The 23757-nt window shown below is 45.5% G+C and overlaps 1 protein-coding gene across 1 annotated transcript in view; it reads right to left on the minus strand.

The window, feature by feature from the left end:
* Positions 1–23757, minus strand: part of RYR3 (ryanodine receptor 3) — a 508260-nt gene that overhangs the window by 129412 nt on the left and 355091 nt on the right. Inside the window, exons 39-43 of the mRNA XM_034994885.1 lie at positions 10862–11135; positions 8540–8654; positions 6863–6992; positions 5590–5693; positions 2044–2179 (exon numbers count right to left, since the gene is read on the minus strand). Coding sequence (XP_034850776.1) covers positions 2044–2179; positions 5590–5693; positions 6863–6992; positions 8540–8654; positions 10862–11135 — 759 coding nt within the window. The remainder of the gene's footprint in view (positions 1–2043; positions 2180–5589; positions 5694–6862; positions 6993–8539; positions 8655–10861; positions 11136–23757) is intronic.

The following is a 23757-nucleotide window of genomic DNA, read 5'->3' on the forward strand; positions in this document are numbered from 1 at the left end:
TGAGGCTCTGAGCTTAGCACGGGGCCTGCTTGAGATTCTCTCCCTCTGCCCCTCCCACTCATGCTTGCTCTCCAATAAATCTTTAAAAAAAAAATAAAATGGGGGCGCCTGGGTGGCTCAGTTGGTTAAGCGACTGCCTTCGGCTCAGGTCATGATCCCGGAGTCCCGTGATCGAGTCCCACATCGGGCTCCCTGCTCAGTGGGGAGTCTGCTTCTCCCTCTGACCCTCCTCCCTCTCATGTGCTCTCTCTCTCTCTCTCATTCTCTCTCTCTCAAATAAATAAATAAAATCTTTAAAAAAATGCTTTAAAAAAAAATAAAATGTATATATTTTCCTACTGATGGGCCAATTTGCTAGAGTTCATTGCTTTATGAAACTGCACTATAAAGAATATGCAATGGGTGCCTGGATGGCTCAGTCGGTTAAGCGTCTGCCTTCAGCTCAGGTCATGATCGCAGGGTCCTGGGATCGAGCCCCACGTCGGGCTCCCTGCTCAGCAGGAGAGTCTGCTTCTCCCACTTCCTCTCCCTCTGCCCCTGCTCGTGTACTCTCTCTCCTGCTCACTCTCTCAAATAAATAAATAAAATCTTAAAAAAAAAAGAATATGAGAAAAAGGCATAAAACCACCTGAAAGCAAAGGGAGTAGACTAGACTAAACATTTTGGTCTAGAGTTTAGTTCAATATGGTCATATGTAACCAGGATAAGCAAATGTTGGAGTTTGGGCAATCTCAATAGGAACAGAGCTAATGGATTCCTTTACCTTCATAACCTATATAGACAGTCCCACTAAAATGACTCATAAAGCTCTTGATCTTGTGAAGGTGGCCAAGATGAATGAATACATTAGTCCTGGCTTGATTTGTGTCATACAGTCTACTCAGATAATTTAGTGAGATTTATGAACCCTTAAAAACCACTTAAAATTTTTTCCCTATTATCACAGTTACTCTGAATTAATTCTGCACATGCGGTCATTTGGATTGAAAGTGCAACAGACTATTAGAGGATTTGCTGACATTGGCCTCAAAGAAAATGGAATTCAGCAATGCTGGCGATGAATAGATAGGGACACTGAAGAGTAGAGTGAGCAGCAGAAGATGGGTGATCAAGAATCTGGCCAGATGAGACCCAGGAAGAAAAGGGGGGAAAACCAGGATGATGGAAATCATTCAAATATTAAGAGCAGAGTGTATTACAGTAGAGGAAGGTAAGCAGGTGGGATGGGGATGAAAGGAGACAAGAAAAGTACACAGTAATACAATGATCCCGTCGTGGCAATATACTTTGAGATAAACTCTTACACTTAGAACATTTGGTCTGATTGCTCATGAGCAGCAATCCCTCTTTGCAATCATGTAATGAGCCAAGCTGGATTTGTTAGCCTGGAACTCCAAACTGGGAGAAGGGAGAAGGATCATGATTCTCATGTGAATATAATGAATTAGTATTAGAACAAAATCTTGGGAGACAAGGTACATTTCCAAGAAAGCAGCCCACTTAATTTTACACAGTATTCAGTATATTATACTCAGGGAACTAAAGAAGTTTTGTAGACTTGGAGTTCATTATAAATGGGAAGTAATTTGTGTTAAGAAGAATAGTATTTAAGGTTGCCACAGAAATACTTCTCTCTTGGGAGTTTAGTTACCTTTTACAGCTATTTAGTTATTCTTAATTTTTATGCATGCATGTATCCATCTATCCAACAGTCTAAGGATCTGAAGGCACATCTGCATTTAGCTTTGTGAAACTGGTGAGATGCAGATATTAATAATTCCTGCTTTTCCTGAGAGAAGAGGTACAAAGCCATGAAAAAAGCCCTAGCCTCTGCCTTGATTTTCTTGCTGCATCTGGGACTAGTGCTCGGTAGTCTGTCCATCGGACGCTATTCTTGATCCTTCTCTGGCCTGATTCTCCCTGAGCCTGTTCGGCCAGCTGCCACTTATAGGCAGGAAGAAAGGCAAAGGACCTCTCTTTCCTTATATGTCCCCCAGTTTATGCCACCCTAGATCTGAAAGGCATTAAAAATCTGGGACTCACTGTTCACAAAGACGGCAAACCTCAGGAAGGACAGGTAACGTTCCCCTTCAATGGGGTTCCAGCCGACATCAGGGTATCCTTTGGCTAGAAGCATGGGGCAGCTCTGCAGGCCACAGCCTGCCAAGTAGGTCACCACCTGCCAACAACAGTACAAAAGTAAGTGTCTACGTTTTTTATAAGATAGCTGTCAGGCCTATAAAATTCTGGGGACAGAAGGGCTTTCATTCTCCCAGAAGCTAGAGAGAGCCCCAAACTTTTAAGTTAATAATTCAGGAGGTTTGAAACCAGAACTTCCAATTCATTATTGTTTCCAAGTAACCAATAGGACTGATTATCACTCTTAGGGAGGAATACTCCATGAGCTCTCAGTTCCTTGGTTTTCCCAGTTCTGGCAAGAGGGAACTGCCATTTAAACACAGCCCTAATGGGGGCGCCTGGGTGGCTCTGTAGGTTAAGCGTCCGACTCTTGATTTCGGCTCAGGTCATGATCTCAGGGTCACGAGATGGAGCATCGCGTTGGGCTCTGCGCTCAGTGGGGAGTCTGCTTGAGATTCTCTCTCTTCCTCTGCCTCTCCCCCCACGTGTGTGTGCACATGCTCACACACTCTCTCTAAAAGTTAATAGATCTTAAGAAAAAAATAAACACAGGCCTAACTAGGAGGCATCTGGGGAGATAAGGGGTCCAGGAGGGCTATGTTCATTTGGCCATGTTATTTTAAGACCGAAGTATTCAGTCACTGGTTGACTCTGAGTGGGCCCTTGACAAATTGGGGATCCCTACTTAAGTTCTGCATTACCAATCATGGTTTCAAGTCAAAAGCCAAGATGTTAAGGTTGGGTGGTGAGTGAGGGTGCCATGGCCAGTTAAGGGCTGGGATTCGTAGTGTTCTCTTTGCTTCCGGGCCACCGGATCTCAGCCCTGTGATCTTGTAGACTAGTTTAGAACTTGCCTACTTTTTAGAAGGTGTCAAGCAAAAAAAAAAAAAAAAAAAAAAAAGGCCTGGCAAATAGACCTGTGCTTGAAATGCAGTTGTTATTCTTTTTTTTTTTTTTCCCAGTTGTTATTCTGATTTAGCCTTTGACATTTTATGTGTACAAGGAGAAGGGGAGAATCCACGGTGCTGCAAAAATCCTCAAAGTCATTCATTTTTGAATCCCCAGAGCCCAGCATATAGCAAATAGTCAATACATAGTTTTCAAATGAATCACGTATTTGCTGATGTCAAATACTCTAAGTCCTTTTGTAAGAATAATGAATCTAAGGCACAACTCATATGAAACAGTCATCACGGTTTTTTTTTCCTTCTTAAACCAGTAAAGATACTATTCTGCTTGGAGCTCGGACTTGATTTGGCCTTTAAAGTGTCAGGAAAACATCAATAAAGGCAGGAATTAGGCAGTGTTTTCAAAGTTATAGAAGCAGCACATTTCACTGGCCTCTGAAATAAGCGCCACGTGTGTGTGTGTGGGGGGAGGGGGTTGTTGTTCAATCTTAAGGGACCTAATTTCTGCTGTGATCAATGGAAAGGAAGAACGGCAGGAACTCTCCCAGGAACCACGCTTGGGTGATTTCCTGACACTGGGCTGAATAAAGCCCGTAGCACTGGGCTGAGCTGCTGAGCCACTGGAACCACTGGAAGACGGGGTAGCAGACCTCATCCTGCCCCTTTACTCATCTCCCTAGGTCCCCCTTTCTCCCCTTTCCCAGCCTCCCGGCCTCTCCTTATCCTATCCTGCATCTTCCAAGGGAGGCTTAGGGTCATTGTCAAGCAGGGTCATTTCAAAAGCTGAACTGCAGCTAAGGAGGGGTACTGAGTACTGAATCTCGTGGCATTGTCCTGCTGTAAGAGAACCATCAGCCACTTTCCTATACAGGCATCAGTTACCTCACAAACTAAAACACGGAGGTTTTATTTATTTATTTTTTTTGAGAGAGAGAGAGAGAGCGTGTGTGAGTGAGCGGTGAGTGGGAGGGGCAGCGGGGGAGGGAGAGAGAGAATCTTAAACAGGTTCCACACTCCCTGATACAGGGCTCGATCTCACGATCCTGAGATCATGACCTGAGCCGAAATCAGGAGTCAGACACTTCACCGACTGAGCCACCCCGGCGCCCCAAAACACTGAGTTCTTGATTGCGGTTTCAGTGCATGTGGAGCAGAGTTTGACTGAAGTCTGTCTCACTAGCAGACCAGGAATAGCCACGGCATTTGTGGAAAAGCGTTCACACAATGTACTGCTGGGAGGCAGAACATTTGAGTCTGTGTGTGTATGGGAGGGGGTGTGTCTTGTTTCGGATCCAATCGATTCTTCTCGCTAAAACCAGGCTGTGTTTTCTAAAACACAAGTCATGTTGTGTCACTCCTCTGCTTAAAGCCCTCCGATGGCTTCCTTCGCTCTTGGCTCTACAGAGAGGTCCTAGCATTGAACAGGTAACGGCATGGCCTCTGGAGCCAGACTCTTTCAGATCCTGGCTCTTACACTTAATAAACCTCACGACGCTGAGCATATTAGCTAACCTCTCGATGCCTCAGTTTCCTCTCCTATAACTGGGGGCACTAACAAAAAGGCACGTTCTGAGGGTCGTGTTCATGGGAGTTAATTCAGAGTGGACCGGGCCCACGGTGACCAGGTAGGAGTATGAATGTCTACCACGAACAGTTATGGTAGCATCAACCCCAATTGCCTACTGTCCCCCCTCACTCCCCAAGCACTCCCTCCAAACACCCCATGATTCCTCACATCCACTTTCCCAGTTCTCGGGCACACCACGCTCTCCTCATTAACCTCAAACATTCCCGGCACACTTTCCCCAATGGTGTGGCTGCTTGGTTTCTACTCTTCCCTCAGCTCATCACTCTCCCGAGTGACCTTCCTGATCCCCTGGTCACGGTGAGCCCTGCCTCGCCCACACACTTCCAGACCCGCTGTTCAGTGGCTGACCTCCTACTTGTCCCCCTTGCCCTCAACACATCAGTCTCCTTCATACTCAGAGAGTATACTGTGAATCTTGGCAGCCACCTAGTCAAGGAAATAGCCCCAAAATGAAGGGTGAAAGATGTAGGTGACTCAGCCTCCAGTCATCACCACCAGTGGGGGCGCATTTCACAGTCCCCATGTGGGGAGTCTCAGTTTTGCTTCAGCTGAACCTGCAGACGATGTGTGGGCCTTCTTTATCTGTATACTGATTATACAGTTTTCTGTCATGTTTCTTTCTTTAGTGTGTGGACTTAAAAATTCGATGATACAGAACTTTATTAAGATCCACAGGTCTCTGGTGATGTTCCATGTAGACCAGTGAGGCTGGGCCTCCACATACAGAGAACACAAATATCCAGATACCTATGTCTATGACGTTGGCTCTTCCTGCCCATAGGAGATGCTCTGGTCCTAATTATCAGACTGCTGCCAGTTACTCACTTTCTACCACATTTTCATGGAGTGTTGAAGAGGTTCTGATGGAGACCCAGTCTTTGGTCTGCATTTCCTTGGCTTGGCTAGGCTACAGGCAGGAGAGGGCAAGCACATTGCCTCCCCGGGGCCAGTTACCTTCTCGAGGTCCGGTTCTTCTAAGCCCAGCGCTAACTCGTTGTTGTCCATCACGGAGGAAGCTGCCACATCCAGTGGGGTAGATCCTCTCATCGAAGGGGAGGCTGAGGAAGGAAGAGAGGAGAGAGAAAGGGATGGGGGCCGCCCAGTGCTGAGCTGAGGTTGCAGTGCCCACTCATGGTCAGGAGAGGGCAGCAAACACACTAAACCTGGGTCTCATCGTTGTTCAGAGGGGGCTGCCTGCCCAATTTAAGAACAGCTCTGTTTATTATCCTTGTCCCCACACTCGTTACTGATTGCGAATATGAAGTAAGTTAGAAAATCGGTTGACAGAATTAGCCGGGACCATGTGTTTTCAAGTACTTTCATAACATGATCCTTCTTGGGGGCCCTACTTCGGTGATCCCTCAAAAGGTAGAGAGGCCACTTAACCAACTAAGCTCAAATGACTTGGCCATGTCTAGGGCCACCACCCAGAATTTAAAAATAGCCTCAAACAGCATGAGTTCATATAGTTCTATCAGGTCACCAGTGTTGTCTTTGATTTTCCTTTGTTTGATTCTTAGGCTAGAATTAAGAAAAACTTTTTTTTTAAATAAAAGGTTGGTAGTCTGAAGTTGCATTTGATAAATCAGAAACCTGAGATTTCAGATTTTACATGGACGTAAGCGTGGTTTTGCGTCTTTCACAAATTCCCTTGGTTTACACCCAGGACAGTGAGTGAAGCATATGCACTGTGCTGTTTTTTTTGGTGGTGTCGATGGATTCACACTGCTTACCCACAGTTGCTCGTGGCCAGTCCACCCTGCCGCTTAGGAGAGCACTGTCTAGTTGGCTGATGGGACAGGTACGTAGCCGACAGCCAGCCTGCCAAGCAGGGCTCGGATCTCTGGCCTTGCTCTGTCTTATCAGCGCTGCTCCCTGGTCAGCAGAGTGGGCTGGGGGTGGGGGAGCTGCGTCCCCGGACTCGATCTGCAATCTCAGGCAGCATCTCATAAGCCATGAGCCACTGGTCCCAGGGGAGACAAGGGAAAACTCTGTGACTACGCCAACACAAATCTGTCACTGGTGCTGGTGGGAAGCAACATCTCTCCTTAGGTTGGACAGCAGAGACATCATGTCGTCATTTCATTTATTTTTAGATCAGGCAGGTTCCTTCTTATGTTTAAAAATACCTTAGCAGGTATGTAGCTTCTTTCCCTTTCCCTCCTAAGCGGTCAGCAGGGGGGGTGTCACCTCCAAGCCCAAATGTGGAAACGGTAACATGACATACCTAGGCCAACACTGCTATTCTCCAGCAGGTAACTTAGATGCTCAAACATGGCCTTCTGATTTTGCCGGCTAATTCGACAGAAATAGCAGAGGAAACGGCAACAGCTAGCAACCATTTTTGGAAAAGCAATCTGTAGGGAGAAGAAGGAAGTGTCAGGGAAAAGAGTCCATCGTGAGTCCTTTCTGAAAAGTCTGACTTTCAAGAGTCTTAGGGTGTGCAATCAATGGACTTCCACCTGTCAGTACTGGTGTAAGCTATGAACAGTTTGGAAAATGAATTTTCTCCTTACTTCCAGTGTTTTCCAAGACTTACTCACTTATTCCAAGACAGAGTGGACACCTGAGAAGAGGCTTCCCAAGATATTGAGAGCTAATTTTAGCTCCTGAAATGTCTTTCTTACAAAGGAAAAAGAGGTCAAACAAGAATCCTAGACACCCTCCTATGTCACATGAAATTGCGTGACCCTACATGAGACTATCGTTTCCATCTGGGAAGGGAGTGGACAGAACTCTGATGAGAAAGTATTATAACAGGCCCGAGTCCTCTGGGTAAAGGCAGGCCCCTGGAGTTGTGGGAGCCTGATGAGCATTGCCCTCTCAGGCTGTTGAGCCTTCCCCAATTACATTTTTCTTCTTCCCTAGTCACTTCTGTCCTTGATGACTGCTCTCCAATGGGCTCCCATAGCACCTGTAATCTGATTCATATAATTTAGCACTGAGATACCATCTTCTGTTACTGCTGATTGCACTTAGCTTCTCTCCTTAACAAAGTAATTAGCATCTCTAGAGCCTGGCCACATCTTAGTTTTGATCCAGTAATGCTCAGTAAGTGGTATCTGTGTTAACCTTGCTCTGGATCCTAGAAAGTCCTTGATTTCCCCCTTTAGAATCATGGGGGTGGGCACTCTCAAAAGTAAAGTTCCAAAACCTACACGCTACCTGCTTGCTGAGGCGTGCAGACATCTGCTCAGGGCTCTTCTGCAGAGGGCCCACTTTCCCGAGGGACCAGAAGGAAGTGAGTGAGAAGGAAAGTGAGCTTGGCTTCTGTTCTTCCTTCACACCCCCACCTGTCAATACCGGTGGAACTGCTTTGCAGATCATTCATTCCAAGGACCTGGCACTCCGGAATTTCCAACATCTGAAAACATCCTCCCATCTACTGCCTTCAGACCTGAACTCTGAGCACCCCACGCAAGTTAGGATAAATGCCCAGGGAGCTCCCCCTGACAGCGGGCTTGTTATGGGGGGGCTGGCAAGGAAAGCCAATATCCTCAGGAGTTCGGTGCACAGAGCAAACACGCGCACTCCCAAGGGAGTGCTGCCACGATCGTTATTAAGATCTTGTTCTCCTTTAGAGCAGCATTCTCCTGATCCAGCACAAAACACACTGGGCTCCTAAGTGGAACCCGGAGGAACTCGGTCTTGGAAGGAGCAGGGCTGAAGAGTATGGGAAGGAAACTCAGCAGGTGACCAGACTTGTGGAACGAGTGGGAAAAGCTCTGAGCCTCACTGGCTGGATTTCATCCATCCCTTGGCTATTTCCTGGCTTTATGCACATCCCTCCCTCTCCCCGGGAAGTGTCACGAGGCAATGGACACGAGCCATGTGGCCGCGAACAAGTCACCACATGCCCCCGTGTAGGGGTCAAGTTCTGGCTGAGTTCCCCTTGTAGGATTACCTGAGACTTCTCCGCGCCCAACACGTTCACCATCACCTCCATCACCGTCTCGTGCATGCCAAGGACTCGCATGAGGTTGGGATGCTGGTAAAACACCTTGTTGTTCATAATGTCTCTACGGTAAAGACGGGACAGAGCCTTCAGCACTTGCTTCTATCGGTGCTATGAGCATTCAGGGTTGAGGACACACAAATGCGCAGACACAGTGGGGGTGAAGGAATGCAAATGTGACAGGCTGGAAGGTCCGAAGAAGCTACCAGGTCAGTCAGAATATATGTGGAGTGCCTTTTTTAGCTGACAGGAGTATTCTGTGCTCATTCAGGAGTATTCTGTATTCATTTCTATGAAGTACTTTCTTTCTTTGAGACATTTCCTTCTAATGACATATTTCACAGTTGTCCTTTGTCTTTTTTTTTTTTTTAAGATTTATTTATTTATTTGACTGAGAGAGAGGGAACACAAGCAGGGGGAGGGGGAGAGGGGGAAGCAGGCTTCCCACCAAGCAGGGAGCCCAATGTGGGGCTTGATCCCAGGACCCTGGGATCATGACCTGAGCCGAAGGCAGACGCTTAACGACTGAGCCACCTAGGTGCCCCTTCCCTTTGTCTTTTTCCTTGAAATAGTTTTGAGACAGCCCAAATTACTGGATTTCTCTTCCTCCATGTACTCAGGGTTTTCTATATATCTATTTTCCTCCTCTCATCCTTATATCTAAGTCTCTGTGTACTTCAGTTTTCTTAATGATGGGGATGTACCCCTTTCTTAAAGGCAGCTGTATATTAGATAGATACCCATGACATTTTGGGGCAGCAGTCTTCAAAAACCAGTGAAATTAACAATGAAATATATAAAATTGTATTTTTAAATTAATAAATTCACACATAGGGCGCCTGGATGGCTCAGTCGGTTAAGCGACTGCCTTCGGCTCAGGTCGTGATCCTGGAGTCCCGGGATCGAGTCCCGCATCGGGCTCCCTGCTCGGCAGGGAGTCTGCTTCTCCCTCTGACCCTCCCCCCTCTCATGTGCTCTCTCTCTCTCATTCTCTCTGTCTCAAATAAATAAATAAATAAATAAATAAATAAATAAATAAATTCACACATAATAAAGCTGCAGGCAAATCAAAATGCAGGAGCAGCCTGTGACGTGGCTGTGTAATCCCTCACAGGGTGGCTAGCCTCGGCCTGTCCCTGTCCCCTGAGTGCTGGCTGCTGTTAAGAGGAGATAGCACCAGCTTTTACTGCTGCTCTGTCTACTGCAAGGGCCAGGGGAGAAGCTAATTCTGCAGGTTTGTTTTCCCATTAGAGTCTCTTCATTTCTAGTACATGCCTGATTCTTCCTTGGAAATGAATTTGAAGCATGAGAACATGCTTCATGGGGCAAGGGGTTGCCCCAACCCAGGGATCCTCAAAGTCCCTCTTCTGGGGATCGGGTGGGGTTCCTTCAGTGGGCTGGCTCCAGGGCGGTGGGATGGTACATGGAGCAGCAAGAAGGTTGTGGTCCTAGTTCTTGATTTTATTTTATTTTATTTTATTTATTTATTTATTTATTTATTTTTTAGATTTTATTTATTCATGAGAGATAGAGAGAGAGAGAGAGGCAGAGGCAGAGGGAGAAGCAGGCTCCTGGCAGAGCAGGGAGCCTGATGCGGGACTCGATCCCAGGACCCTGGGATCATGACCTGAGCTGAAAGCAGACACTTAACCGACTGAGCCACCCAGGCGTCCCCTAGTTCTTGATTTTAATCAAGTAACACCGTGGGCTGGTCGGTTAAATTTTTTGGGCTTTGGTTTGCTCATCCACAACATGGAACTATACCACCTAATGAAAGGAAATCTTTTTGATGTCTATAATGCTATCTTTTTGACAGCATGGCTTCTAAGGAAGAGCTGTGAGCTATTGTTATGAGGGAAGGTGCCTTGCAGAACTGACAAAAATGACTCTCTGGGTTTGTCCCAAGCAAAGAGAGGGATCAGCCAACAGTTTCTCAGAGGGAAGTCTCAGAAGAATTCCAGTCAAAAGCTCAACTGCTCAAATAATGTCTCTCCTGTTGAGTTGAACACACTATTCCTTCCTCTGAATTGTTTTCATTGCCTCCCTGGGGCTATTTTCTTCAGACACAAACCAATGTCCTGCCGTCTGGTCTCATCGGTTCTCAAAGGTGACTGATTCAGCAAGAATGTTATCCCATGAGGAGTGAAATCAGGATGGTGGCACACAGGGATTTTATACTACTGGATTCTGGAATATCTATATAGCCAGGTAAACCAGTTTTCCCTCCTGAAGTTCTCCTGAGGGACATGCACTCAACTGTGAATGACCTACCCCAGGCCATTGATCATGAGCAGCTCCTCTTCCTTGCCCATCCTGACACTGAGCAGGCAGCGGATCTGGCCCAGCGCGGCCAGCAGGTTGATGGTGTCGCTCACGGAGACCTGACTGATGGTGTAGGTCTTCCGCAGGGCCTGCAGCAACTCCCCGATGCTGTCATACTGTCTCCGGAGGAGGTTGAACATCATCCGGACCAACTCCGCGTCTTGGATCTGGTCCTCCTGGGCCCAGCAGATCATGGTCTGTGAGATGAGCTCCTTCAAGGTTGCTAGAAGGACGATAGAGAGGACCGGTATGGTGGCTGTCATGGCACAGGGAGAGAGCTGTGTATCTCAGCCACCCCATTCGACAAGGACATAACATCAGTGGTCAAGGTTAAAACATTCTTTTCCTAAGGGTGAATATGGCACGCAGAGAAGTGAAATACATCATCAAAAGACATATATGTGAACCATACTACAAGAAATGAATATCACAATTTTGAATGGAGAGTACTAAATATTTTATTTTGATTAAATGACATTTGAATCGATACTGGAAATAGAAGACTAAGTAAGATACTGTCCTTGTGTTCAGGGGCTCACAACCCAGTTCTTTACATTTTCATTCTGATTTTATAAAAAAAAGTTTGTCTTTATTTTATAACACAGTGTAATAAATACTAAAATGTGCAAGTGCCATGGGACAGAGTGGGGAGTAATTAATTCTGGGGCGGGGGGTGGCAAAGGCGTGAGAAGGTGACACTGGTCACTGGCTCTTTCGAGTCAAATGATATTAAACCCTGGATTTTCTCTACCATGGATACTATTCCCCAAGTACTTTAAATATACCACATACCATGAACTGAGTAAGCCACACCATCGATGCAAGAATTCTAGAAGATATTTTGGATGACACACACATAAAACTCTGTTAGGAGATGGAGAGAAGTAGATGGAGAACATTCTATCAGGTCTGAAGACTTTGCAGCTGGACCGCTGACCATCAGCTCCTTGAACGGACTGTGTTCCTCTGATCTTCGGCAGGGGTCAGCGAACACTGCCTCATGACCACTTCCACAAGCATCAAGAGAAAAGCCAGGATGCCTCTGAATTCAGAAGTTATCAGGGCTCATACGGGTTGCACAGAAATACCCCTGGCTGCCCAGGTAAAGGAAAGGTCATTGAAGTGGGATCGGATCAACCGTGGGACCTTCAGAGGTTGGACTAAGAGGCTCCTGAACAAAGTGCTGAGTGGCATTGGTGTGGTAGGATGGTCAGAAGGGAGAGGCAGATCTGAGGTAGAGGAAAGAGGGAAAGATGGCTTGCCAGAACGTCTGGGAGGGCACTGTGCACCCCCTCCCCATGTCTCTCACACACACATGTCTCCAGAAAATGCGATGACAGGGGTGAGAAATGCTGCTCTAAAATCACAGTTGCCTCCAAGTCTGGCTCTGCCTATCGCATTCCCACAAGGTATGGATGGCACCAAGATCCTTAATTCAGACCTGATGATAAAGGCAGAGCTTAGGGGACAATAAAGATCATTCAGTCCATCAGTGAAGAAACTGGGAATAAGCTTAGATCAGTGCCTTTGGTAGCCTGCGCCACCTCTAACAGTCTAGTTTTCTACCTCCATGTCATTATATATGGCAGATGTCTGCTCTACGTACAGTCTTGGCTCATCATGAGGATATAAAAATAGAACTTGGTTACCAAAGCTTCAGAAGAGATCTAGATGTAAAGGATGAATTTAACTTACTGCTGGGTCTATCAACCCTGTGGGTGTTGTAGGTTCAGATGAGAGACAGGCTGCAAAACTTAAAAAAGGATACCCAGAGCAGAAAGAGGCAAAGTTAAAAGATGTTCCTAAGAGACCTCACTAGGGAGGGACTGCTGACTAATATCTGTTAGGTTAGATAATATCTCTATCCTCTGGGGGGAAATCAGTCATTTATGGGACAGGCTGGGCTGCTGTCAGGAACCTATTTCCTCACTGGCCAAATAAATGTAAGAGTTTCTGTTTCTCCCAGTTAATAGTCACGGTAAGGAATGAAAGCACGACAAAACCGTATATTTCTAGTCCTGTAAGTACAATTCCCCCTTCAGCCTACCTTGTGACCTGCAAGAATTATGGTTTTCTCCACTAACAGCCAAATTCTCTGCCGAGATCATTCACATCACAGTCCCTGCCGCACATGAAAAAACAACCACCAGAATTGTTAGTCAGCTCAAGGACCATCCTCTTGTCAAAGGGAATTTTACAGAGTCCTAAGGAAACCAAGTAAATATTAGTTTTCCCTTAACTTGGCTTTCAGATTAGTTCAGGAACTGGGTGAGCTCTTAGCCACACAGTGATGTAATAATCCAAATCAACATTCATAGAGAAAGGAACATTTACAGCAAAACACCTCTTGAGAGGGCCGACGAGAAAGGAGACAGCCCTTTACCTGAGAGAGTGGAGCAGGAAGCACCCGAAGGGTTCTCTGTCCAGGCAAGCCTTCCAGCAAGTGTAAGAGAATGGGATCAACAATTATGTGTGTGTGACCAAGCAGAAGCTCAATTAAAAGGAAAACATGACCCCAAGACTCTGACAGAAAAAAGCAAGACTCACGGTCGTGTTATTGATGGACAGATGTAATTCAGTGAATGCACGACATTTAAGGCCATTCTTGTAGGACAGGGTTTCAAATTGGGAGATGGAAGTTCAGAAACTGAGAGAAAGAGGGCGCCTGGGTGGCTCAGTCGTTAAGCGTCTGCCTTCGGCTCAGGTCATGATCCCAGGGTCCTGGGATCGAGTCCCACATCGGGCTCCCTGCTCGGCAGGAAGCCTGCTTCTCGCTCTCCCATTCCCCTTGCTTGTGTTCCTGCTCTCGCTATCTCTGTCTCTGTCAAATAAATAAATAAAATCTTAAAAAAAAAAAAAAAAACTGAGAGAAAGAATAACTATGAGAAGAAAGAAGACTGAGGAGAGACGGCGGGGGAGGAAATATTCCCAAGAGCCCTGAATGCACGGCATATTTCATGGCCTGACATACACTAGAGACCGAGCACCACCAAGCAAACCTAGGCTGAGTTAATGAATTTCTAACGCTCTGAACACCTCTGGGACGGAGATGGAGCTTTTTACACCCCTGGCAGCAATGCTAGTGAAAATTCCTCAGATTTTAATTAGCTCCCACGCACCGGCAGTAGAGTGGCATAAATGTACCAGGGTCCAGAGGTTAAAAAGATTGTTTTCTAGAATGTGGTAGGCTCTTCATATATCTGTACAGCTGAGGATTAAAATAATTAATGCCTATAATCATGTCTGGCACATACTGTGAGCTTAATAAAGGTTAACTATTCTATCTGTACCTGTAGTTGTAGAAGTGTGGTCCACAGAGCCTTAGGGATTCCAGGCCCTTTAGGTGGTTTGCGAGGCCAAACGTATTTTCATAATAATTCTAAGATGTGATTTGCCTTTTTCACCGTGTCGACAGCTGGCCTGAAGGTATAGAAGCAATGTGGGTACAAGAGGGGGTGCCTCAGCGCGAATCAAGGCGGTCGCACCGAACACCAAGCTTTACCAACATATCCCCAGAAAGATGCCCAGTTTCACATGAGAATGTGCCACATGAAATATAAAAATAATTTTATTAATAATAAACTTTTTTTAAAAGATTTTATTTATTTATTTGACAGAGAGAGACACAGCGAGAGAGAGAACAAGCAGGGGGAGTGAGAGAGGGAGAAACAGGTTTCTCGCTGAGCAGGGAGCCCGGTGTGGGGCTCAATCCCAGGACCCTGGGAACATGACCTGAGCCGGAGGCAGACGCTTAACGACTGAGCCACCCAGGGGCCCCTAATAATAAACTCTTGAGTAGGCATCTTCCTAATCTCCTGGGGGACAAAAAGGGAAGGATGCCTACAACACTTCTGCTGCAAACGGGCGGTGAGAGGACTTTGTGAGGAGAAGGGCTTGTGTGGTTGCCGGAGCTGTAAGCTCAGCTGGCTGCGCGTCTCCTGGAAGGCTCTTTTTAATTAAAAAAACGCAGACAGACCAGGCTGGTTCATCAGACTTGGGTGAATGACAGACATGTTCTTATAAATGAAAGAAGCAAGCTCGTCACTTCAAGGAAAACAACGGAGAGTATCTGTTGCCAATAATATAATTTTTGAGCTTTCAAGTGAAAATGAGAATTTTAGAAAATGTTTATCTGCCACAGTGAGTTTGACAGCTTCCCAGTACTTAAAGACTTTCTGATTAAATTGTTGATCTTAACAAATGTGATTTCTAAAATATTTTATAATGAAATACGTCAACATTTGGAAGTTCTGCATAACTTGGTGAACCAATAATTTCCCAAAGACCAAAGGCCTTATGTTACAAAAACATTCATGGGTAAAAGACCTATTTAAATGAAAGACAGACCAATGAGTTCTTATATAACCAAGCACAAAAATTTCCTTAATGTTATTTCAGGTTCTACATGGCAATGAACTTTTGAGAACCTACTACTTGTTGAGCTTTGATGTAGTATTAAAGGAGAATCAGCACAATTATCTGAAAAAGGCTATTAAAATACTCTTCCCCTTTCCAACTATGTATCTCTGAGACCAGTTTTCTTCCTATTCTTTAACCAGGTATAAGAACCCAGCTATCTTCTATTAAGTCAGACATTGGAGATTTATAAAAATGCAAAACAATGTTGCTTGTCTCATTATTTTTGCTTTGTTTTGAAAAATTTAGTCATTTCTCACAGAAGTATATTATTTATATAACATGTAATGGGGTTTTTGTTATTTTTAAATGAATGAATTATTGCAAAAATTTGTTTTAAATTCTAATTCAGCAATATTGATAGATATATTCCACAGAAGCTAAAGTTTTTTGAGGTCTTTGATAATTTTTAAGAGCGTAAGAGGGGTCTTGAGGCCAAAAAGTTCAAGAAGCACTGATTTATACAAAAGGGTCTATGCTGAGGTGATAGCCATGACCGGGACACAAAGCCTTCCCTCCAGCTAAGATAGAGCCCTGTTCCGTTAGCCTGTGTGACCCCAATCCAGTAGCTAACATGTGAACTTGGACAGTTACAGCTTAGGACGCTTTCTATGTTTGCTTCTGGATGGGAGGTAGACTGAATGTGAGTGTAAGATGGGTAAGACACCTCACCCTGAGAAATAAAATGAGGATTAAAGCAGCATTATTTTGAAACTTGAATCCTGGCAGTCAGGAAGGACCCCGGCCATTGTTCCTGCATCACCAAAGGGGGCTCCCTGCCGGTCTGAAGGGCTCAAGGTGCTTCCCTCCTTATATCAATTTGGGTGCAAGCTGTCATCTTCAGAGCAAGGGGGGCGGGGTGGGTGGCTTTCACACCGAGGCTGCCTGGCCTCGTTTAGCCTGCTTGCAGCCAGCGCGATCGGACACGCAGAAAAGTGGGCTGCAGGACAGAGAGGGAGGCACTTAATTCTTTGTCCCACATTAGCTGACCCTTCAGCAGTGATGTTACTCTCATTAATACTGCAAACCAGGGCTGTCACCTACAGAAGGCTTTGTTCTGGAGTCACTGTGAATCCAGGCCTCAGGACAAATCTCATTCGCAGGTGCCCGCCATCCTCGTCTGAGTAGCTGAGTTACCCTCTAGTTGTGCCAACTCCTAAATGAGCTAACCACTCGAGTGATAACACTGAGCTAACTAGTCTGTATGAAACTATTTCAAGACCCAACGATTACCCGCAGCATCTTACTAGACACTAGATAAACACATGTAAGGCATTTAATGAGGAAGTATAAGATAATGAGTAAAACTGTGTTGTCCAAGACATTTAGGAAATAAGACAACTCATAAGAAGGTACAACTTCTCTAGTAATATAAAAATTCCAAAGAAATTAGAGAAATGATCAGATCTTCCTCCTTTACTTTCCCCCCGACGTGTCCTTCCTCTAAAGTTCTTCATATTTCTCAAAGAGGTCCACATCACATGGCGACTAGAAAAGTAGGGAAGAAAAATCTCTACTGTGAAGTTAAGAGGGGCCCTCCCAGGGATGGATGAAGCAGTCTGATGGGAAAGACACTACCCTTCGCTATGGCTACTTCGGAATGCCATTTTCTTTCAAGAGCTGATTCACACAAGCAGTCCCTGTAGTAAATACTTTTATGTTTTTCTGGTATCAATGGTGGAATGCTGACAAATTTGGTAGGATTTTCAAACAGCAAAGGGAGTCAATTCTTGAGATACATTTGAACCTCTTTCATAACCACAGATATATTAAGAGCAGTTACCACTAAATACTGATTTCATTTCTGCTGCTTTTCTAAGTTCCTCTTTGGAAATGCCACCCTTTAATGACTAAAAAGACACTTTACTATGCATAAGAAACAGGACTCCTGAGAGGGAAAGACTCCAGGAGAAAGGTAAGGAGTGGGATGGGGAGGTTAATTCTATTGCTTGCTGTAATGTATGGCCTCGTTTTACTCACACTCACACACACACACACACACACACACACACGCACGTCTCATAACCCCACTCAGATCCCCCACCACACATGATAAAGTTGCTTCCACACTCTTTGCCACAGCTCTAGGACTTTCAACCACTAATTTACCTGTTTCAAGAAGGCCTTGTCAAATGCACTAGATGGTTTAGCTCATGAGGTTCTTAAAAAGCTATGGTGTTCTCTCCAAAAAGCAAAAAGATGTGTCACCAAGCATTTGTTTTCTGATGAGAAAGGATTAGTAGAAAACAGAGTATCTTTTGAAGCGAGTCATGTACACGTGGTTCCCTTGATAATTACAAATGGCTTCTTTTAAGAAATTATTATTAACGTTCTAACTTGCTCCACTTTTGCAATTAGTGTAATTAGGGATAGTCACATTTAGGCAATTATACTAAATCTATGATCTAGAAACTGCATTTTAAATAATTGTTTAGGCTAACTCAGAAATGAGATATTTCTAAGGTACTGTATTGCTTAGGGATACTTGATCCCTTGAAAGATACTTTAAAAGAAGAATAGCTACTTCACTACTTGATTTCTGGACTAGCCAGACATTACAGATGAGAAACGAGGTTTAGAAGTGTCCTCAAATTAGAGTTAGCCTTGGTACATCAGTCTGGGGGGCTCAGGTATTGTTTACTGTTAAGTTGTTTACCTCCCTCCACTTGTCATTGTGTAACCTACTATTGATCCTCAGACCCCAAGCCTACATTCTGTGGCTTACAAGAAAGTTCTCCAGAGGTACCCACTACACTTGGTAAAACTCTTTTCTAAATGGCCAAATTACCAGCTTTGCAATGGCGACTGCAGTAAGAAAAAGACCATCTCTTCTCATCGTGCAGGTTTACAATTTTAGGCTGCTGGGTCTGGAAAGAATCTTTTCTTTTCACCTCCAAATTTAGATCACAGTCCAAGTGGCCATCGAGTGCTGAAATTCAAGCTTGTTCTCAAAGAGCAGATGTTGGCCATGGACAAAGCAAATCCCTGAAGCGTACAGATTCCCAACCTGGGCTGGTGTCAGAGTTCCATGAGTGTGCTCCTAAATCTGGGTCAGTTGGGAAGAAAAAAGTCTTCCAATTACACCGATGAGAGGGAGCAAACAAAACAGCACTGTACTTAGCTTAAACTTAGAAAGCAATTTGTAATGCTCACGCTTACAATGGGGAAAGAAAAATAATTATGTGCCTCTAAATTATGCACACTTATTTTTAAATTCTAGGTGATTAACAAGTCAGCTTGTGGTATGCTGTCCCTGCTCTGGAGGCATTAACAGGTGGTAGATCATTTGCAAATATCAAGAACCAATGTATTTTGACCTCTGCTTTCTTCCTCCCTGTGGTGGGCTGAATAATGACTCCCTCCCAAATATTCACCTCCTAATTCGCAGAACCTGTGAATATGTTACCTTATAAAGCAAAAGGATTAAATTAAGGATCTTGAGATGGGGGAGATTATCCTGAATCATGCGGGTGGGCTCAAGATAATCACAAGTGTTCTTCTAAGAGGGAAATAGGAGGGTCAGAGTCCGAGAAGGAGATGTAATAACAGGAGCAGAGGTTGGACCAGTACCGTTCCTGGAAGGGGCCACTAGTCAAAGAATGCAGGAGGCCTTTGGAATCTGGCAAATGCAAGAAGTGGCTGCTCCCCTAGAGCCTTCAGAAGGAAGGCAAGACTACTAAACTCATTTTAGACTTGTGACTCCAGAACTGGGTGATAATGAATCGTATTGTGTGAAGCCACTAAGTTTATGGTAATTTTTGCAGTGGCGATAGAAAACTAACATGCTTCCCCTGGTAGAAAGTCCTGGTGGAAGATACTTGAGGCTGCAGATCAGACTGGAGAGGCCCAGTGAGCAAGCTGCTAGGGAAGAGCTCACAGAAGCTGGGTCCTGAGAGAGATCCAGCTGTAAGTTTTTGCTGAGGCAACTGGAGTGACAGGGCTGCTGACACCCTGAAGTCTGCCTGGATCTGGCCCCAAGCTTGTGTCAAACCAGAACAACATTAAATGCAGAAAGCAGGGGCGCCTGGGTGGCTCAGTCATGAAGCGTCTGCCTTCGGCTCAGGCCATGACCCCAGGGTGCTGGGATTGAGTCCCACATCGGGCTCCCTCCTCAGCGGGAAGGCTGCTCTCCCTCTCCCACTCCTGCTGCTTGTGTTCCTGCTCTCGCTATCTCTGTCTCTGTCAAATAAATAAATGAAATCTTTAAAAAAAAATAAATAAATACAGAAAGCACCCATTGCACAACTTCTCTGGCCCATTAGATAACATACACAGAGTGCAGAGAGCATGTTCCCTAGCTCCTGTGACACAGCTTTTTGGCCTGTACGCTCCCTCTGGACATCAAGAGCTGGAACTGCCTGCATTTCAATAGCAACCACTGCATAATGAAAGGTAAAGATGATAGCCATCATGACATAATGAATATTCCTGACCACGTGTCAAGAATCCACTTGTGCCTTCTTCCTTCTCAACAGAACTGATTTTGTATAGATAGCTGCCTCTCTATCTTATGGCCCATGAAAACTGACCCAACCCCACTCCACAGGCAGGCTCTGCTGACGTAAGTCAACCAGCACATTTTATTTTCTAGGGCACACTCAATGGTTCACAAGTTGGCCTGTGACCAAGTTCTTCAAAGGTGATCTCAGGATCCTTGCTTTGGATACCAGGGCAGGAGAACTTTTCTTACTTTTCCCTTGGACACTGTAGCACATGGATGTGAGGCCCAGAGTTGTACCCACCATCCTGCTACCAGCCTGAAGGCAAAGTTAGAACATGGAACGACTGTGGGGAGAATGAGTGGAGCCATAGGATTAACTCAACCCAGTGGCTGGGTCCCTCTCCAACTTCCAGGTAACCAGTCAATGAAGTCTTTTATTGGCTACTCTACCTGAGTTGGATTTTCTTTTATTTTTTGCTGAAAGCATCTGAAATGGTAAATGTGGAGATAAAGTTCTTAGGACCTACACTTTGTATATTCGCTTCAGAAGCTGGGAGGTATACCAACCTCTAAGTACTGGAACATTAGACTGAGCACTATTTTATTGAATCTTATACTCCCTGCCCCCATGGGTAGGAAGATCATTATTCTCATTTTATAGACAAGGAAACTGAAACATGTGGAGGTTAAGAAACTGGCCTACCATCATAATGAGTAAATGACAGAGTTGGGACCCAAACCTTGGCTACTGGAATCTAAACTCATCTACTTTTCCAGCTGAGAGCTGCTTACTTTCTACAGCTTCACAAAATCCGGAAAAATAGTTACCCTTGTTAATGCTTTAAATTTATATTATACTGTCTAGATGCTCTCTTAAACAATGAAGTGGATTCAGAAATAAATCCTGAAAATCATAAAGCCTTGGCTCTTTTTCTAGCAGACTCTGAGCTAGGAAGATTATTCACATTCCCAGAGCCTTGATTTCTTCACCAATAAAATCAAGTTAGCAAAATAAAATTCATGTTGAAAGAGATGAACGTCAGGATGACGTAGTGACAAGAGTGTGGGCTACTTTGTTCCAGCCATGTGACCCTGGTCAAGTCACTTTACCTCTCTGTGTCTCTATCCACTTCTACCAAGTCACAGATGGCTTAATACTCTAGAACTCCAGGTCTACCTGACCTGTGGAGCTCTTGAAAGGGTTGTACTAATTTATTCAAATGGCAAATGAACACCTATGGCTTCACTGGGTTAAAGTAATGAGCACCACGAATTTTACCCCCACCTTTTAATGCCCACCAGCCCTATCACGAAGCTATCCAACTTGCTTTTACTAATAGTACAACTAGAGGTCAAAAAATAAAGCAAAATCTTAAATCTAGTGGTCACTGACCACAGTGAGTGGTCACTGTCAAGACACCACCCACACTACTAATCACTCACGTGGGGGAGATGAAGAGCGGTAACTTGATGGCTTTTTGATGACTGTCCTGATTGCGGACAGATGAAGGACCCTTCCCCTGTCAGGGGTCAGATGGCACCATAACACCCACCTGATTTAGTGGGTAAGATTCAATGGGAAGGGCTCATGCCCTCTGTGCTCTGTGCCCCAGAGCTTCCCCTGGGCTGAAAGTCTGGTCTGCTTCACAAGGTGGCCAAATACCTCCTATTTATTAGCAGAGAAGGTCAGGGAGAAAATTAAACCCATCGCCTCTGAGGAGACTTGGAAAATTCGTCAGGCTAATTTCTGTGTGCCTTTCCAGTGCCTCTCTGGCCCAGACGGTGCAGCAGGTGCCTCTTATGCTTAATTTCACGAGAACGAGGCTGTTATTGGGATCATGGAGAACAAAGTTACAAGGCTCTCGGAGAACCTGAAAGGACAAGCCTGTAAAGACAGCCGGGAGCACTGTTCTTGGAGCTGCTCTGTGTGCTCTGTGTCATCAGGGCCCAGAGACACAGAGGCATGCGATGGGGCAGGGCCAGTCCCAGGCTCTGCTGCAAGCCCAATGACTGTGTCAGCCCAATCCTCACTTTGTCTGTTATTTAGGCAAAGAGACACTCCAGTTCAAGAAAGAGGCCAAGACTCCTGCAGATAGGGGGTCTGCCGAGCTGGCCATGGCAGTGAGTGCTGCAGAGGAGAAGGAGCGCTGGAGATGGAGACTATACACAACTGGTGTGGACCCACGATCCCCGCCAGCCGGCCTTCCACGTGGCTCTCAGAGAAGGCTGTGCGTGGACAGTCATGTGGCCGATGTATATTTCTGCTGAATCCATTTCTAAATGCCCCTCCTCAGTGCTTTTCTGCCTCGGCCAGAGCCTCCCCGTCCCTGAGGGTGGAGATAAGTGGGGAAGCAAACTGCTTCACCCCAGGACTGCTTCCCCAGCCGGCTGGACACCCCCTGAGTCCCAGAGGCCGTCCTGCCTGCCCGCGCACTGCGCTTTGGCAGTGTGGCCGGATTCTGCCCATCCAGCTCCGCGGCCGCTGGGCTCGCATCTGTCCTATGGAGGTAATTAGCCTGTTGTTTTTGAAATCAGTCAACCAGCCTCATAATCACTTTCTCAAAAACATTCCCACAATGAAATGACCATTGACGATGGGATGACGATGGGGAAAAGAGCACAGAGGGCAGCTACGGCTGCTCACGGGTTCTGGAGGGGGCACCCAGAATGAGCACGGGGTGGAGACGGGACAGGGACAGGCTCGGGGCCTGAGGCCTCAGTCTTTGCTGGGGAAGTGATTGAATCGCTTTTATCTGAGTTCCTATGTGTATTCAATCTGAAGAAGAAACTGACAAGGTGGGCTACAGGCTGCGTATCCTCTAGGTCCCTGCTCCCCACTCCTGTCCCTCCAGCCCCATGGCCCGGCCAGGGCACCCCTGCATGGTGCTCTGAAAGAGTGTGGGCCCTGCCTATGAACATGACCCCAGTGTGGGCCTCTTTCTAACTTCTTGCAGGAATCTTGTCCAAATTATTTTGCTTCTCTCTTTGTTGGCCTGGCGTGCAAAATGGGGACCTGGCTGTCACTGTATCTAGTTGTTTGTTGTGAGGATAAAGCAGATGAGATGATGGGAAGTGCCTAGCACAGTGCCTGGTAATTATTTTGGGTCTACTCCAGTAATCCAGATTTCCCCATTCGAAGGCCAGCTGATGAACAACCTTAATTCCATCTGCACCTTAAATTCCCCTTTGCCATTTAACCTACCTATAGCTTCCAGGGATTAGGACATGGACATCCTTGGGGCCATTATCCTGCCTGCTACACCATACTTATTTGAGTCCTCAGAAGCTCTCATCTAGAGCACTGCAGTGACATCCGGTGGGCCTCCATACCTCCAATAATCCTGCACGGTGATCCTCTGGATTGACATCTTGCTAAAGCAGAGTTGACTGGTGCCTAAAACAGTGCCTGAGATATGGTGGGTGATTAACAAACATTTTAATAGCCCAAAATAGTTAAAATTAAGTGCATACTCTATGCCAGGCACACTTATAAGCACTTTGAATTTTTAACTAATTTATTCCTCATGTCAACCAAATAGGGTATTAGGGCTAGGCCCATGTTTTTACAGATGAGAAAACTGAGGCACAGAGAAGTTGTCACCTGCTTAATCTCACAGATATTAGGTAGCAGAGCAAGAATTTAAGACCAGGTGGCCGAAGTCTAGAGCCCTATGCTCATAACTACCTCACTATTGTTGAATAAATGGATAATTTGGTCTCAAAGACCTTTCATAGCCACTGCCTGGCGGGGGGCAGGGGGAGGGCAAGATAAGGGATGGCAACTAGACTCAGGTGGACAAAGGTTTGAACTTTCATGCCACCACTGTGTGATCCTGCCAAGTTACTTAATCTGTCTTTACTTCAGTTTCTTCAACTATCAAATAGGAATAAAATCACCCACTTCATCTACTGCATATTTTGAGAATTACATGAGGTAATACAGAAGTGCTTAACACAGTGCTCAGGACTCAGCGGTTACCACGTAAAT

Source organism: Mirounga leonina, unplaced genomic scaffold, assembly GCF_011800145.1.
Source record: "Mirounga leonina isolate KUSES-001 unplaced genomic scaffold, KU_Mleo_1.0 Mir_91, whole genome shotgun sequence".
Taxonomy (NCBI): Eukaryota; Metazoa; Chordata; class Mammalia; order Carnivora; family Phocidae; genus Mirounga; species Mirounga leonina.